This window comes from Perca flavescens, chromosome 17 (genome assembly GCF_004354835.1).
Source record: "Perca flavescens isolate YP-PL-M2 chromosome 17, PFLA_1.0, whole genome shotgun sequence".
Taxonomy (NCBI): domain Eukaryota; kingdom Metazoa; phylum Chordata; class Actinopteri; order Perciformes; family Percidae; genus Perca; species Perca flavescens.
Genome location: NC_041347.1, coordinates 11,525,635 through 11,539,748, shown reverse-complemented (window position 1 = coordinate 11,539,748; position 14,114 = coordinate 11,525,635). Strand labels below are relative to the sequence as shown.

General features: G+C 42.0%; 1 protein-coding gene across 4 annotated transcripts in view; it reads left to right on the top strand.

The window, feature by feature from the left end:
* Positions 1-14,114, top strand: part of klc1b (kinesin light chain 1b) — a 30,129-nt gene that overhangs the window by 10,537 nt on the left and 5,478 nt on the right. Inside the window, exons 4-14 of one of the 4 annotated variants that reach the window (XM_028603075.1) lie at positions 811-892; positions 2,320-2,548; positions 2,707-2,794; positions 3,467-3,568; positions 4,100-4,273; positions 5,014-5,113; positions 6,408-6,460; positions 6,754-6,821; positions 7,232-7,340; positions 7,799-7,924; positions 12,567-12,704. In XM_028603075.1, the coding sequence (XP_028458876.1) occupies positions 811-892; positions 2,320-2,548; positions 2,707-2,794; positions 3,467-3,568; positions 4,100-4,273; positions 5,014-5,113; positions 6,408-6,460; positions 6,754-6,821; positions 7,232-7,340; positions 7,799-7,924; positions 12,567-12,572 (1,137 nt within the window). In that variant the 3' untranslated portion in view covers positions 12,573-12,704. Of the gene's footprint in view, positions 1-810; positions 893-2,319; positions 2,549-2,706; positions 2,795-3,466; positions 3,569-4,099; positions 4,274-5,013; positions 5,114-6,407; positions 6,461-6,753; positions 6,822-7,231; positions 7,341-7,798; positions 7,952-12,566; positions 12,705-14,114 lie in introns of those variants that run through there. The other 3 variants (XM_028603074.1, XM_028603073.1, XM_028603072.1) reach the window with 3 other exon arrangements.

Below are 14,114 nucleotides of genomic sequence, written 5' to 3'. Positions count from 1 at the left end.
ATAACCTATATCCACTAACTGCTTATTTCAGGAATCCATCATGCCAATACCCTGTCCCTGAAGGAACCTTATTTGTGCTCTGGATGTTCCAGCTTTTAACAGGCTTCCACTTTAAAGTCTAACTGAAAATCACCCTTAGTCATTTGATAGAATCAGAATCAACTGAAATGTCATTTTTCTTTCCTCTCAAAATGCATACAGCTCGGCTAAAAACAAGGACAACAAGGTATAGAACGCTGACATTACTGCTTTATGCAAAGTTCGATTGGCCGCATTGAAATAAGATAAGATCACTACACAAATACGATCCATCTACAAAGACGGATACCTAACAGTATTCCATTGTTTAATGCAAAACTAGAGGGTCCCATCATGTAAGCAGAACATATAAAATATAAAATTCTATAAAATGGTTTCTGATTTTTCTCAAATGAAAACATAGGACAAGTGATTAACAGAGCAAATATGTATGTCGCAGTAGACAAAAAAAAAAGCTATTTATTTTCAGTTGGACTTTAACAAAATAGGCCAATGTATTCTGTCAAGGTGCAAAAATGCACTCATGATATTATGATAAGTATAATTTTAACATAGTGTTGAATTTATTGGTCTAAATGATCTTATACTAGCAATTGCATATTTGTAACTACAAGATAAGATTGTATCCCTTTTTTATCCAGGTGTGATATTTATTATACTAATTATTGGCTTGGATGTTTAAAAACCCTACATGACAGTGTTGCCAGATGATTGTCTGTGATTGCAGCTGTCTGTGAGGATCTGACTGGCAGCTTTGTTTGGTCCCCTCAGCAGGAGGAGAAGGACCGAGAACCACCCAAGGACTCCCTGGACGACCTCTTCCCCAACGATGAGGAGGAGCATGGCCAAGGAAGTAAGAACAGCAGTATTTAGCATTTCAGCGTGACACTATGATTTTACTCACCCATTAGGCTGTCAAACCTGATAACAGTGTTTGTTTAAGATTGGAGTTTGCTTCCAAAATGTTATAGTCAATATTTAGCACCCTAGTTTAATGATCTGAGCGCATGGCATGAAGTGCATGGCATGAAGTGCATGTCTCACGTGCGTTTTAGGGCGTGTCCAAATCCACTTTTGCTAGTTTGACGGTGGAAAAAAGGTGGTTCAAAAGGGTTGTACTTAGTGTCTTCATGAATTCATAGGTGTGTTTTGGGCGTAACATGCAATAAACCAATCAGAGTGTCATCTCCCATTCCCTTTTAAAGCCAGGCGCGTTTGGACCTTGGCGCATTGCTAATATGATGGCAGATTTGCGCCGTAATATTTTTATTTGTAGTCTTTTGCGTGTTTGTGTGTGTGTAACAAGCATAGTGTACGTGCTGTGCATAAGCCTGGACGCATTTGACTAATTTGCTGCGTTATTGACTTTAGACCAGGTTTTTGTTGGGCAATGGCGCGATCACTTCCTGCTGCCTCAAGATAGCAATACGCCAAGAATTCACCTGAACACACCTCCCTGTAAGACCAGCACGCCAATAGGCGCAAAGATGGGCGCAGGTGCATTTGCTATTTAAATGACGCGGGCAGTGGACGGTCTTAACATAGCAAAGACACTTGCGTCAGGCTTGCGTTGAGTCATGAATACGCATTGTGGAAGTAGCCTACGTGCTAACGCAGCTGCAGCGATGGCTCAACCAACTCCTTCTTGTTGGTTATTGGCTGGAACACTGTTTGTTATGGTTCGTGGGGCCGGTTGGCGCAGATTGTTTTTGTTGCCGTTTGTGGAGCCTGAGCTGTCTACAGAGACCGCGGTTTTTTACAGTGTGTTCAGGGGACCGGCAGCTAGCGGATAGTGAGGAGATGTTTGCTGTATGTGACGAAAAATGTTGTAGCCTAAAAAACACGTCACATCACTTAGAGCACCTTTAATGATGCACCACATTTTTGTTGTGGTCAAAATAATGACACTTACATAGTGGAAACTTGAATAAGGAAATGTATATACTTATTTTGGTTTGATATTTCTTACATCCCTCTTTGAGTAAATTAACCTAACCTAACTAACTAACCATCGAAGTCCAGGACACAAGGGTAGATAATGCTGTGTCATGCCATTTGAATTATCTCCATAATGTAACTATTCCCTGAAACCACAGTATTGTTTGCATGCTAATGTAATTAGCGTCATAATCAGGGGGGAATTTTTTATATATATATATATATATATATATATATATATATATATATATATATATATATATATATATATTTTTTTTTTTTTTTGTATCCTCCTTTGACGTGCATGCTGACCTTTGCCCTGTGCGCCTCTGTGCCCATCAGTGCAACACCAACACAACAGTGCAGCCGTGGCTGCGGCCCAGCAGGGAGGCTACGAGATCCCGGCCCGTCTGAGGACCCTGCACAACCTGGTGATCCAATATGCCTCCCAGGGCCGGTACGAGGTGGCTGTCCCCCTCTGCAAGCAGGCTTTGGAGGACTTGGAGAAGACTTCCGGACACGACCACCCTGACGTGGCCACCATGCTCAACATCTTGGCCTTGGTCTACAGGTCAGAAATGTCTCCATATGGGGACTTTTGCTAGTTTTACTGTTATTTATTTCTCCTATTTGACTTATTCCATGTTGCCCTCCTTTGTACACCCATTTTAGTCAAAGAGCGAGAAACATTCAGTCTCACCCCGTTGTCTCTCCCTCTCATTTCTGCAGAGATCAGAACAAATACAAAGAGGCCGCCCATCTGCTCAACGATGCTCTGTCCATCCGTGAGAAAACCCTGGGCAAAGACCATCCCGCTGTAAGACTCCGCCGTCGCCATAGCAACCATATCTTCATGGAGACATATCCATGTTTAGATAGATCTGATTAGTCCTCTGGTGTTGGTTCATAATTGCTCGAAGACTTTGTCAACAGGGAGGCAATAATGGCACAGTCTGCTGTATTTACTGTCTGTATGGATTTTATTTTCACCATTAAGTATGGATTTTGGGACCTGTGCCTGCAGGCTTTACAGTAATCAATCACATCTGCTGATTGTCTGTTCATACATTTAGCATAAACCCAAGTCCTTGCAGTCACAATACAACGACCAATTGGGAAAATATTAAAATATACTACCTATTTCATTGCCTTTGTGAACAGATTTGTATTAATCGATTTACACGGGGGGCTCCAAAACCTCTCATAAAGCCTAAAGGAAGCTATTAAAGTTCAGTGCTAGTCCCTGCAGCTCTGTGGGCTTGCCATTTGCTTCATATACTGTAGACACAGAATAATGAAACACAAAGGCAGGTTACTACCATCCTGTGTAATCCAGGTGGCTTTGAGCTTTTTGAAAAGCTGCTTGATTGAACAATATAGATTTTTAGGACGGATAAGCCATAAGACAACAGTAAAAGTCCTGGTATCTTGAAGGGAATTGAGAAAGGAAGTGGCCTCATTCAGGTTTTCTCTTTGTCTGTATGTCCAGGTTGCTGCGACGCTGAACAACTTGGCTGTGCTGTATGGAAAGAGGGGAAAGTACAAGGAGGCTGAACCTCTGTGTAAGAGGGCTCTGGAGATCCGAGAAAAGGTAGGCCACATCCCTGGATTGCACCAGTAGAGCCGCCCATATCGAGGCCTCATCTCAAGGCTAAAACCAGTGAACAATTAGCTCATTGTAATTAACAGTGATACTATTTCTGAAATGTCAGTTGGAGCTGCTGTAACACCAGCCACTATAAATAGGGAAAAGGGGCAAATGATTTTCTTAAATTGTCTGCGTTTCCACAGGGGGGCCGTCTCCATGTCGGAGTATTTCTAATTTTGAGCGCAGCTGAAAAAGGATAGCAGACGTTGGGGAGCGAGGCAGGTGCAGGAGATGGATAGGAGACATGACAAAAATTACAGAGCCCAGCAGCGTACAATGGGTCTCTCTTTGCCTGAAAGCTCTATTCTGCACCCTCTCTATTGACCAGCCTTTTATTAGAGCTCCTGAATGTCTGCAGCAGGCAGACGTGCTGCTCGGTGAAAGCAGCCAGAGGTACCGAAGGGAGAGATGCACTGAGAAAGGGACACAAACTGACCTTTTAATTAAAGATATTTGCTGCTTGTTTTCCCTCAGGTCCTGGGGAAGGACCACCCAGATGTGGCCAAACAGCTCAACAACCTGGCTCTGCTTTGCCAGAACCAGGGCAAGTATGAGGAGGTGGAGTACTACTACTGCCGTGCCCTGGAGATCTACGAGAGCAGGCTGGGCCCAGATGATGCCAATGTGGCCAAAACCAAGAATAACCTGGTGAGAGACAAGTTCCCCACATCAGCTGTTATTGGGCTTCATCTCAAACCCTTTTCACTTCTACGCTATACTTTTATTTACTTTGACAAGGATTACGGTCCCTATTGAGCCGTGACTGTACCAAGGTAGACCCGGGCCGTGTTTAGTTTTATTGTGAGCAGACTCGCTCGTTTGTTCTCCCAGCCTGAGCTTGGTCTCTGCGGGGGTTGTCAGCATGGAAACTGGAACTGCTTTCTCCCTGCAAAGCTTCCACTTGAAATGTCTTTCAAAACTGTATTTTATTCAACTGATGTTTTTTTCAGATTTATACTACACCTGACTTTACAAAAGGGGCACTATTTTTTTTCAAAGCATGTTTTTTTTTTTTTTTTTTTTTTTTTTTTTTTTTTATAAAAGAAGTTATGAAAGGCAGCTGAATATGTTATTATTTTACTCTACTTTGGGTGTTCATAGAACAATTTTGTCTCGATAAGCCTTGCTGATAGGGTACCAAGCCACTAGTCGTTTGTCTACCTTGCTTCTTCTCCTTCCTGCTTCTGTCCTGTCTCACTGATGATGGAGAGGCTGTTTGGAGACAGTAAGGGAGGCTCTGTGGTACTATATCATTTTTCATGAGTCACAGTACGCAGGGGAAATATATGCAGACAGACTGCTCCTGCTGTCTCAGGGGGCACATAGTGAGACAAAAGCCCCATTTGATCCAACACTGAAATGTGCATTCTGTTCTCTTTCTTCTTCAGGCATCCTGCTTTCTTAAACAGGGGAAATACAAGGAGGCTGAGATTCTGTACAAAGAGATTCTGACTCGTGCTCATGAGAAAGAGTTTGGATCTGTTGATGGTAAGGCCTCATAGGAGATACTGTAGCTGACAGTAAATGGCAGCACCTGTTTATAAGGTTATTTCTATATTGCAGTAGTGGTACTTTTTTTTTTTTTTTTTTAAACAACCTAGAAACTTAATAAATCCAAACTTATTCCAAAGAAATGGTGGTGGGTTTTAGACTTTCCTCCACCATTGTCTTATCTTCCACCTACTGTTTGTCTCACACCAGCGGGCAGAGTGACAGATGGTTAAAAAGTGGACGATGTACTAAGCTCAGTGCCAACCTTCACCATTCAGAGTACACAAAGAATCCAAACAAACTTTTTAAAGAATAAAGAGTTAACTTGTCTGAAAGATGAACTCTTTGTCACTTTCTTCTCTTTTAGTTTAAGTTGACTTTCCTCCAAGGATTAGATTGCCTGCTTTTGAAAAAGGAATGAAAGGGACTCGGCACAATGCAATGCTCAGATGCTCAAAGCAAAAAAGCATCTCACATTTTTCTGACAGGTTTATTTTTCATATGTCACTTAACTTGACAATAGTGCTCAGATTCTTTTTTTTTTTTTTTAAACCTGTTGGAGAGTTGAAGGTTAATGGAAGCAGCAACAATTTGTGCCCCTAATTTTGAGTTAATATGTGCTACGCTTGTGTGTTTCAAAGGCATATTTAATTAATCTATTTCATGAATAAGTAATAATGATTAAGTATGTGTTTAATGGTGTGTGTCACGGTTTATATAGCATAATCATTATCACCTTCCTTCACTTGGCTCAGGTTTTTGTACAAGACAGTTTAATGATGCATTTAAAATGTTTTCTGTATTGAGATCTATTGACCTTTCTTAATTTATTTGGGGAAGAATCTACAAACATGTTTATGAAAAGATTTAATTAAAAACAAAAATGAGTTCCTGTACTCACAGTATTACAGAATAAGCTCAGGGACATATTTTCTTTTCTGGATCTATCTTTATATTTAAAACATTTAGCCCGTTTAATAATATTTAAACCCCAATGCAGACGGTCTGTGACCGATCTCAGGGTTCACCAGCCTTTTCTTGTATTTGTGTAGCCAAATATATAAAACCAAAACGTGCCTCCCTACCAAGACACGGGTATGTGTGACAGACCAATGAAGAGACTGTAACACATGTTCACTAGCCTAGCCAGTAAGGTTTTATAGCAAGCTCAGCCTGCATCATGAATAACTCCCAGTGGATGTGATGAACCGTCCTGAGGCAGCCAGTGAAGCTGTTCCCCAGTCCTGTTGTACTGTATGTAGACCACCTCTCCTGTCTTGTTTGTCTGCAGCTGAAAACAAGCCCATCTGGATGCACGCAGAGGAAAGAGAGGAGATGAGCAAGGTGAGGGCTTTGTGTAGTCAGCCTCATGTCATTCTGAACAAAAGCAGAGCAAATATTAAAAGCACTGCAAATTAAAAGAACGAGGCGTGTCAAATGGAAGGTTGTGAAAGTGAAATGCAATACTTTTTTTGGCCGCTTTTCTTTCTCACACACACACACACACACATACAATATAAGCCCTACTGGGCATATTAGTTATTTCTCAACACAGGAAAAATGCTGCTGATCCAGTACAAACCACCACTCCCCCTTCACGCTCTTTTCTCTTCCTTTTCTCCCTCATTTACTTCCAGGGCAAGCACAGAGACAACACTCCATACGGAGAGTACGGAGGCTGGTACAAGGCCTGCAAAGTCAACAGGTGAGCGTGACAAGTGTGGTTTTACAACTTGGTCATAAATAAACACAAAAAAAAAAAAAACACATGATAAAGGCCTGAGATTAGTCACCTCACTGTATTCATTTGTTTATACGTTATGAAGGCCAAATATTGAGATATATATATATATATATATATATATATATATATATATATATATATATATATATATATATATATATATATATATATATATATATATATTTTTTCAGATTTTTAGGAATGTGACTAAATTAGCATTGGGTTTTCAAGTACTTTTCTTAATCTTTCAGGGATTTTTTTTTTTTTTTAGCATTTTCTTGCTATGTACATAGCACAGCAGTTTGCTCTGATCAACTTGTTCCTCGAATGACCTTTTGGGTAAATATTGGTGTTCCTGTCTCCTTGTTCAGCCCTACAGTGAACACCACCCTGAGGAACCTGGGCGCCCTGTACCGCCGGCAGGGCAAGCTCGAGGCTGCCGACACCCTGGAAGAGTGTGCTGTGAGGTCTCGCAAGCAGGTCAGCAGCATTTTTCTGAACTGCAAATGTCCCGTTTCTGCATGCAGATAACTTTCTGTAAACTCTTAAAACGTGTCCCACCCCAAATCTCATGATATTTCTTTCCCTTTCTCTACAATGCTATGGATCCAGAGCAACACAGTAAGTGCTTTGTCTCCAACTGATAGCCTCCATAGAGCCTCCACCTCTCTCTCTCTCTCTCTCCCCTAACATCACTCCCATCTCACAGCCATTTCCAATGTTCCCTTGTCGCTATGATGCCACCACCACTGTGCTGTGAAAGAGACTGAAACCATAAAATCCCTTTTTAATACCTCCCATGTAACTCTACACGCTCACCCTTATCAACAAGCTAATGTCTACCTCCGGGCTAGTTCTAATCATGGCATGTTTGTTTGTGTGTGTGTGTGTGTGTGTGTGTGTGTGTGTGTGTCGTACCTGTGTGTTATCCCCATCAGGGCATTGACCCCATCCACCAGACACGTGTGGTGGAGATCCTGAAGGATACAGACGGCGACAGGCGGAGGAGCAGGGACAGCCTGAGCAGCGTTAAGTATGAGAGCGGCTCTGAGACCGGCGAGGAAGTGAGTATGGGCGTGGAGTGGAACGGGGTGAGTACAAATCCACTATAGTCGAGTCCACACGGCCAGTGAGCTCACTGGAAGAACAAGGTGGCGTTGGCAATGTCTCAGAGAGCGTGGACTGGTGCAGGGCGGTGACTTGTTCCGTAGCCTGAAATTTGAGACAAGAGGATTCTTGTCTTTTTTAGATTAGTGCAGCGAGATGAGCGGTGATTTGGAAGCAGGGTATTACATTATTACATTTAACCGGAAGCGGACTCTTCTGGATCCTGCAGCCAAATGATCAGAGGCAGTCAGGACGCCCCACCAGACAACGCACCTCACAGGAAGCCAAAGTGGTCAAACTGTTGAAAAGCACAAATTGGTCATTCGTGCATAACTTATTTCATGACGTCAGTGTTGCACATCATCATAAGATTAATATGAGTGACGTTATTTATTATATATACGGCCAAGTTGCACAACCTGCTTTTTGACAAAACTATTTTGAGACACACTTTTCTAAATCAGTGGAATAGCTGCTCATTCCCACTTATGGTTATACTGTATCTGCACCAGTCCACCACCTCCTGTATATGGGCCTTGTTCCTCTCATGAGTTTTTTTTTTTTTCTTCTTCAAAATGTAAAGCTGATTGAGTGTCTTGGCATGCTGACTTGTTGTTTTTGACAGCACGTGAGCTTGCTTTGGACTAGATGTTCATGTTTTGTGTTGTCCTTTGCTTGACAATGCCGTCACAGTGTCTCGTTTTAATAAGAGGTTGTTCCGCCGGCAATGCTTCTGCACAAGTGGAGCGGTAACAAAAAAAGGCACGAGCTCATCCTGCGGCATCCTGGCAACATATTAAATATTTATTTACACTTGTGGGACTCACAGAGATGTAGCCTGTCGACATCCCTATTAGGATGTCTCGTGTTTCCGCTATTAAACAAAATAGACAGGCCTCCCAATATCCTTGATGCTCATCCCTCTGAGCTGTAAACTGGGCGGTTGATACGTAATGGTTCATCCCACCGTTTCATTGCCTCAATATATAACATCCACTCTGGCTGTGTCTCAGCGATCGTTAGTGTCATTTCACCGTAGGGCTTTTAATTTTCCACACCGTGTTTACGACTGGTCTGGTCACCCCTCTCCTTGTTATTAAAGAGGTCGGTGCTGAAAACATGATATTCAGTCAGCGTATGCAGTCAAATAGTCACCGCTCGAGCTGTGTCCCAGCTCGAAGAAGCCCTCTGGTGACGCTTACATAAGCCAGAGGACAGGACTGTGCCAGCTGGGACGCCTGGTCTGATCCCGTGCCTTTACCCTCACTTGGTGCAGCCACGCCCATTCACCTCACCTCACCGCACCAACCCCAGTCCGTCCAAACATGCATGTAGCAACGCCAGCCTGCCGGGCTCACCCTTAACATGCACACTAACGGACCATGTGAGTTCACTTTGTTTTCACATGGCCGAGTCTGTTAACCTGATGTCTGCTGCTCTCCCTGAGTAACATTAAGTAGAAAAGGTGGGGTTTTGTTTGCTGGCTGTCGTGTGAATGGGAATGCTTCTCTACACACATGTTCGTATCCATAACACAGCTCCTCAAAACGGCTTCACATTTCAGCAACTGCGGCGGCATGCCTTTTCATCCGAGCGGGCACCCGTTTGTCTTTTGAAACATGGCCATGGCCCGCACAGGGTCGCTTTCATTATCCACGTCACGACCATATGTAGCACTAGAAATGAAATGCACACAGTCCAAAGAGAAAACACTCATGACATTCTTATGCTTTCTTTTTTTGTTTCTAAAAGCTAATTTGTCACAAAACATTTGAGCTTTTGACTAAAGGATTGCTTAACAAATTCCATCAATCCATTCATTTACACAGTTGCAAACGTATGTTACTACAACATCTTGTGTTTTCGAGAATAGGCTTGTAAAGTCCTGTGTCTGCTTGTGTGTAGATATTTGCTGAGAGAGGATGTGATAGGCACGTCAGAACTATCAGCTTTGTATAGCTTTGCCCAAACATGTCTTCACTCGGCTCTCAGAAAGTCTGATATGTCACCGAGGCTATAGGAGTGGTTCACATACTCATACTGTACGGCTGATCCAGACTGTGCACTTCAAAATTCTGCATTTTAATAAATACCTGCTGTTTTCATTATTACCAGCGGTGGAAGAAGTATTAGATCCTTTACTTAAGTAAACGTACTAATACCACACTGTAAAATGACTCTGTTGCAAGTAAAAGTCCTGAATTGAAAGTGTTACTTAAAGGTGCAGTAGGTAAGACTTATCAAACTAACTTTCTGTCATGTTTGCTGAAACTGACCCTATAATTGAGTAGAACTACATGAAGCAGGTCATTTAAAAAATAATAATCTGTCTCCTCTGGCTCCACCTACAGCATGTAGCGCAATATGCAAAAATCCACAGCTCCCTGTTCAGATGGTGTCTAACTGCGTGTCAATCACTGCTCATCCAATCGCATTCAATCTCCCTTGTGGGGGGAGGGGCTTAGGAGAGCATTTTGGGCTTTAGCAGAAAGGGGGAGGGACTGAGAAGTTGTCGATGTTCAAATTCTTTGGCTTAAGTCCTGGATCTTCACAATCCTACCTATGGCACCTTTAAGTAAATTACATGCTTAAAGTATGTAAGTATCATCAGGAAAAAGTATTAAAATAAAAGTACTCAATGCAGAAACATCCTCACATATTAGAAACTGGAAACTGTCCAAACAGTTGTGTGTTTAATGGTCCAGTCATTTCAGCTGGACTTGTAGGCCTGTTTTGTGTGCAAACATCTTCATTTGTAAAGTAACTAACTAGTAACTAAAGCTGTCAGATGAATGTAGTGGAATGAAAAGTACAATATTCCTCTCTCAAATGTAGCGGAGCAGAAGTAGAAAGTGGCATGAAAAGAAAAGACTCGAGTAAAGTACAAGTACCTCAAAGTTGTACTGAAGTACAGTACTTGAGTAAATGTACTTAGTTACATTCCAGCTCTGATTATTACATTATTCAGATGGGACTGATTTAGGTGCCACTTTACAGGAGCTCATTTCCTTAGTTTGTGTTAAACAGGTGGAGGTAAATCAGTCCTTCCAGAAAAATGTGGAGTTTTTTTGTGATTGTTGCGGGCAAAAATCCTTGATTATGCGGCATGTTTTCTTAAAATATGCGATGGAATATGCAGGATATTTATGCAATTTTATGCGATGAAATTGCAGGAACTTGTTAAAACTGCGGGAACATGCAAAAACTGCGGTTGGATGAAAAAGAGAAAAAAAGGTGATTTCCCCCAACACCCTGTTTTTCGATGATGTAACGTCACTTCATAATGTTCCCATAGCAACAGGGGAAAATGGCTGCTCTTGTGTGAAGTAAACGCAACATTTTTCAACTTTCTGCTTAGATATATGTGACTTTTTTGCAACGAAAATGCGGGGATTAGGAAATCATGCAGGCCCCGCATATTTTGCGCGGAAATTGGCAATTTATGTGCCAAAAATGCGGCCCCCACATAAATATGCGGACTTTGGCTGATTATGCATTGAATTAAGCGATCGCATAATCAGGTTTTTCTGGAGGGACTGGTAAATAGTGCTGAGGCGATAGCAGTTGTTAGCAAATGTGTGGTCGCGTCCAGGTTAATTGGTCGTATGTATGTGCGTGTCTCTTTCTGCATGATTTGATTTACAAGTATGTTTGTGTCTGCAATTGCTCTGTGCTCTCAGCTAGATGCTTCAATGTGCCGCCTGTTTGTTTGCATGTTTTCTAGATTGTTTTTCCTTTTCTACTACGTGTCACTAACCTACTTCCCTGTCGATATACTCGCCATGACAACCAATCAGCCGGTTCAATCAAATTTCCCTCTCTCACTCAGTGGATTGTACTCTCCCTCTTGAACTCTCATTCTACACAACACGCTGGTGGGTTGGTATATAGTGACATACTAAATAGGCTAGATAATTAGTTCATTAGTCATTTCGGTAATAGAACGCAGGGCACACCGAGGCCAGGACAGAAGGATGAAGAAGAGGATGTTTTTTTTCCATCAGATACAAATGTTGCTTTAGGGGGAATTTTAGGTAAATGCAGGAGTTCTGGATTCATAGTGCTGTACATAAAGATGAGATTCACAATGTCAGTCCCTCTTAGCGTCAGTGTAATGGCTATATCGTTATGCTCCGTTCGGTGCTGATGCTTGCAGATGTCCCGCGTCTGCAGTGCACAGTCACTTGGCGGGGTGCCGCGTGCCAAGTTCAGGCTTCCTGGTACCCAGAGAGGAAAGCAAAACAGCTGAGTCACTGTGACTGCAACCAACAAACCTGCTGCATCACTGACCTGCTTGTTGTACTGCAGCTCCTGAGACACCTGTCGTGTTTTAAAGAGAAGAAACGACTCCTGTGCTGCCGGAGTCCTAGATCTTTTTTGTTTGCGTAGGATCCCTCAACTGGGGTTTAGACCCCAAGCAAGTACACTTGGTGCAGGACAGACAGTTTTACAACATCATACCAGTGCAGCGAAGTGTAGAAAAAGGAAAAGGGACGAAGCTCCGATTCAGATGTGTAGGTGTCTAGCGTAGGAAGCCCAACCCAGAGCTCTTACAATGTGTGCTGTTTTTGTCTGTTTCTCTCTTTTCTCTTTCATCAGGCCTAAGCCATCAAGATTATTCCACCATCCTTCTCTCCTTCCCCAACACCATTGCAAAAAGGATGTGTGTTGTCGTTCCCTCTGGCCTTCTCTGTCCCAAACAAACCAACAGCATCCTCCACCATTCCCGTGCCGCCCCCCCCCTCTTCTCCGGTCGCAGAGACTCAGAAAGCCCCCTCCTGGCTGTCACCTCTGTCTCCCTGTTCAGCTGACACCTGCTGGGACGTTTGGTCTTCTCATCTCTGCTTTTTTTTTTTTTTTTTTTTTTTTTTTTTTTTTTACCTTTCTTCCTTTCACTCTCTCTCTCTCTATCCTTTCCTCTCACTAACCCTGTGTCCTCCACCGTGTCAGAAATCGTGACTTCAACTCTCTCTCTCTATCTCTCTCACTTAACATTAAAAAGCAAAATTCATTGTGTGTGAAATCTTTTCCCTGTGAGGAAGCCACTCGCACTTTTTTTCTTCCTCCAACACCCATTTGTAATTTTTCATAGGCGCATAGTAGATTTATTTGGCTAGATAAGAGGAGCAGGAAATTCATTTATTGGAAGAAGGCAAAAGATGAAAGATTTGGAGGATCAGGGTCACCCTTTGAAAATCAGCCAGACATCACTCCAACCCACAGTCAGATAAAACGTTACAATCACTATAGAGTGGATATATTACAAAACTCCACAGTTGCTCTGCATTGGTCTCACTCGCAGTTTGTTAAAGATGACCTCAAAGTTGGCTTGCAATCTGGTGCCTGTATTTAGCCAAAATAGTATTTCTTTTTTTTTTTTTTAAAGAAAGTTATTTATTTTTGCTGTTAGTTTTCTGTTTTTAACTATTTTAACAATAACGAGATCAAATGCCTGAACAGTTTGGAAATAAATGGTACTGTATAGTATAACATGCTTATCAAAATATGTCATTTCTTTTTTTACTTCTGTGGCTGCCGGGAAATGAGAAGGGAGCATTGCTTCTCAACATTTAGTTTTTTTTTTTAGTTTTTATAGAGATATTTCCTTTTTTAATTTCAATTTTGTATAATTTTTGTTTACATTTTTTTTTTTTTTTTTTTTTTTTTTTAAATGTTGATTTATTTTGTGGCTGAATATTAAGGCAGTAGTTAGTCAACCATGCCTGTTGTGAAAGACTAGTAGGGCCAACATCGGCTGACAGCAAATTGGCTAGATCACAGCAAGCTGTTGTTGCCATGGTAATTTATTTTCAAGATGCTTTCATGGGCTTCGGTGTCCTTGATTTGGGAGCGTTCACACACGGCTCTACGCTGGTACAATAGGTACACAGTAGCTTGCATTTACAAAGGGAATTAACAACACCGGCTGATGCTGTAAAGCCAAAATGACCGCAGAGACCAACCGGAGCATCTAGCACAGACACTGGCCACCTGGGAAATTGCTAAATAATAGTAGATTTTTAAAATAATGGGCGTAAATGCCCAGAATTGCCTTTTTTTTTATTTGTTGGTGTAGAAGTAGAAGCTAGTGCTATTATTCAATGGAAGCCTGGGTTCCCCAGTAGTTTTATTAGTGTGTATTTGTGT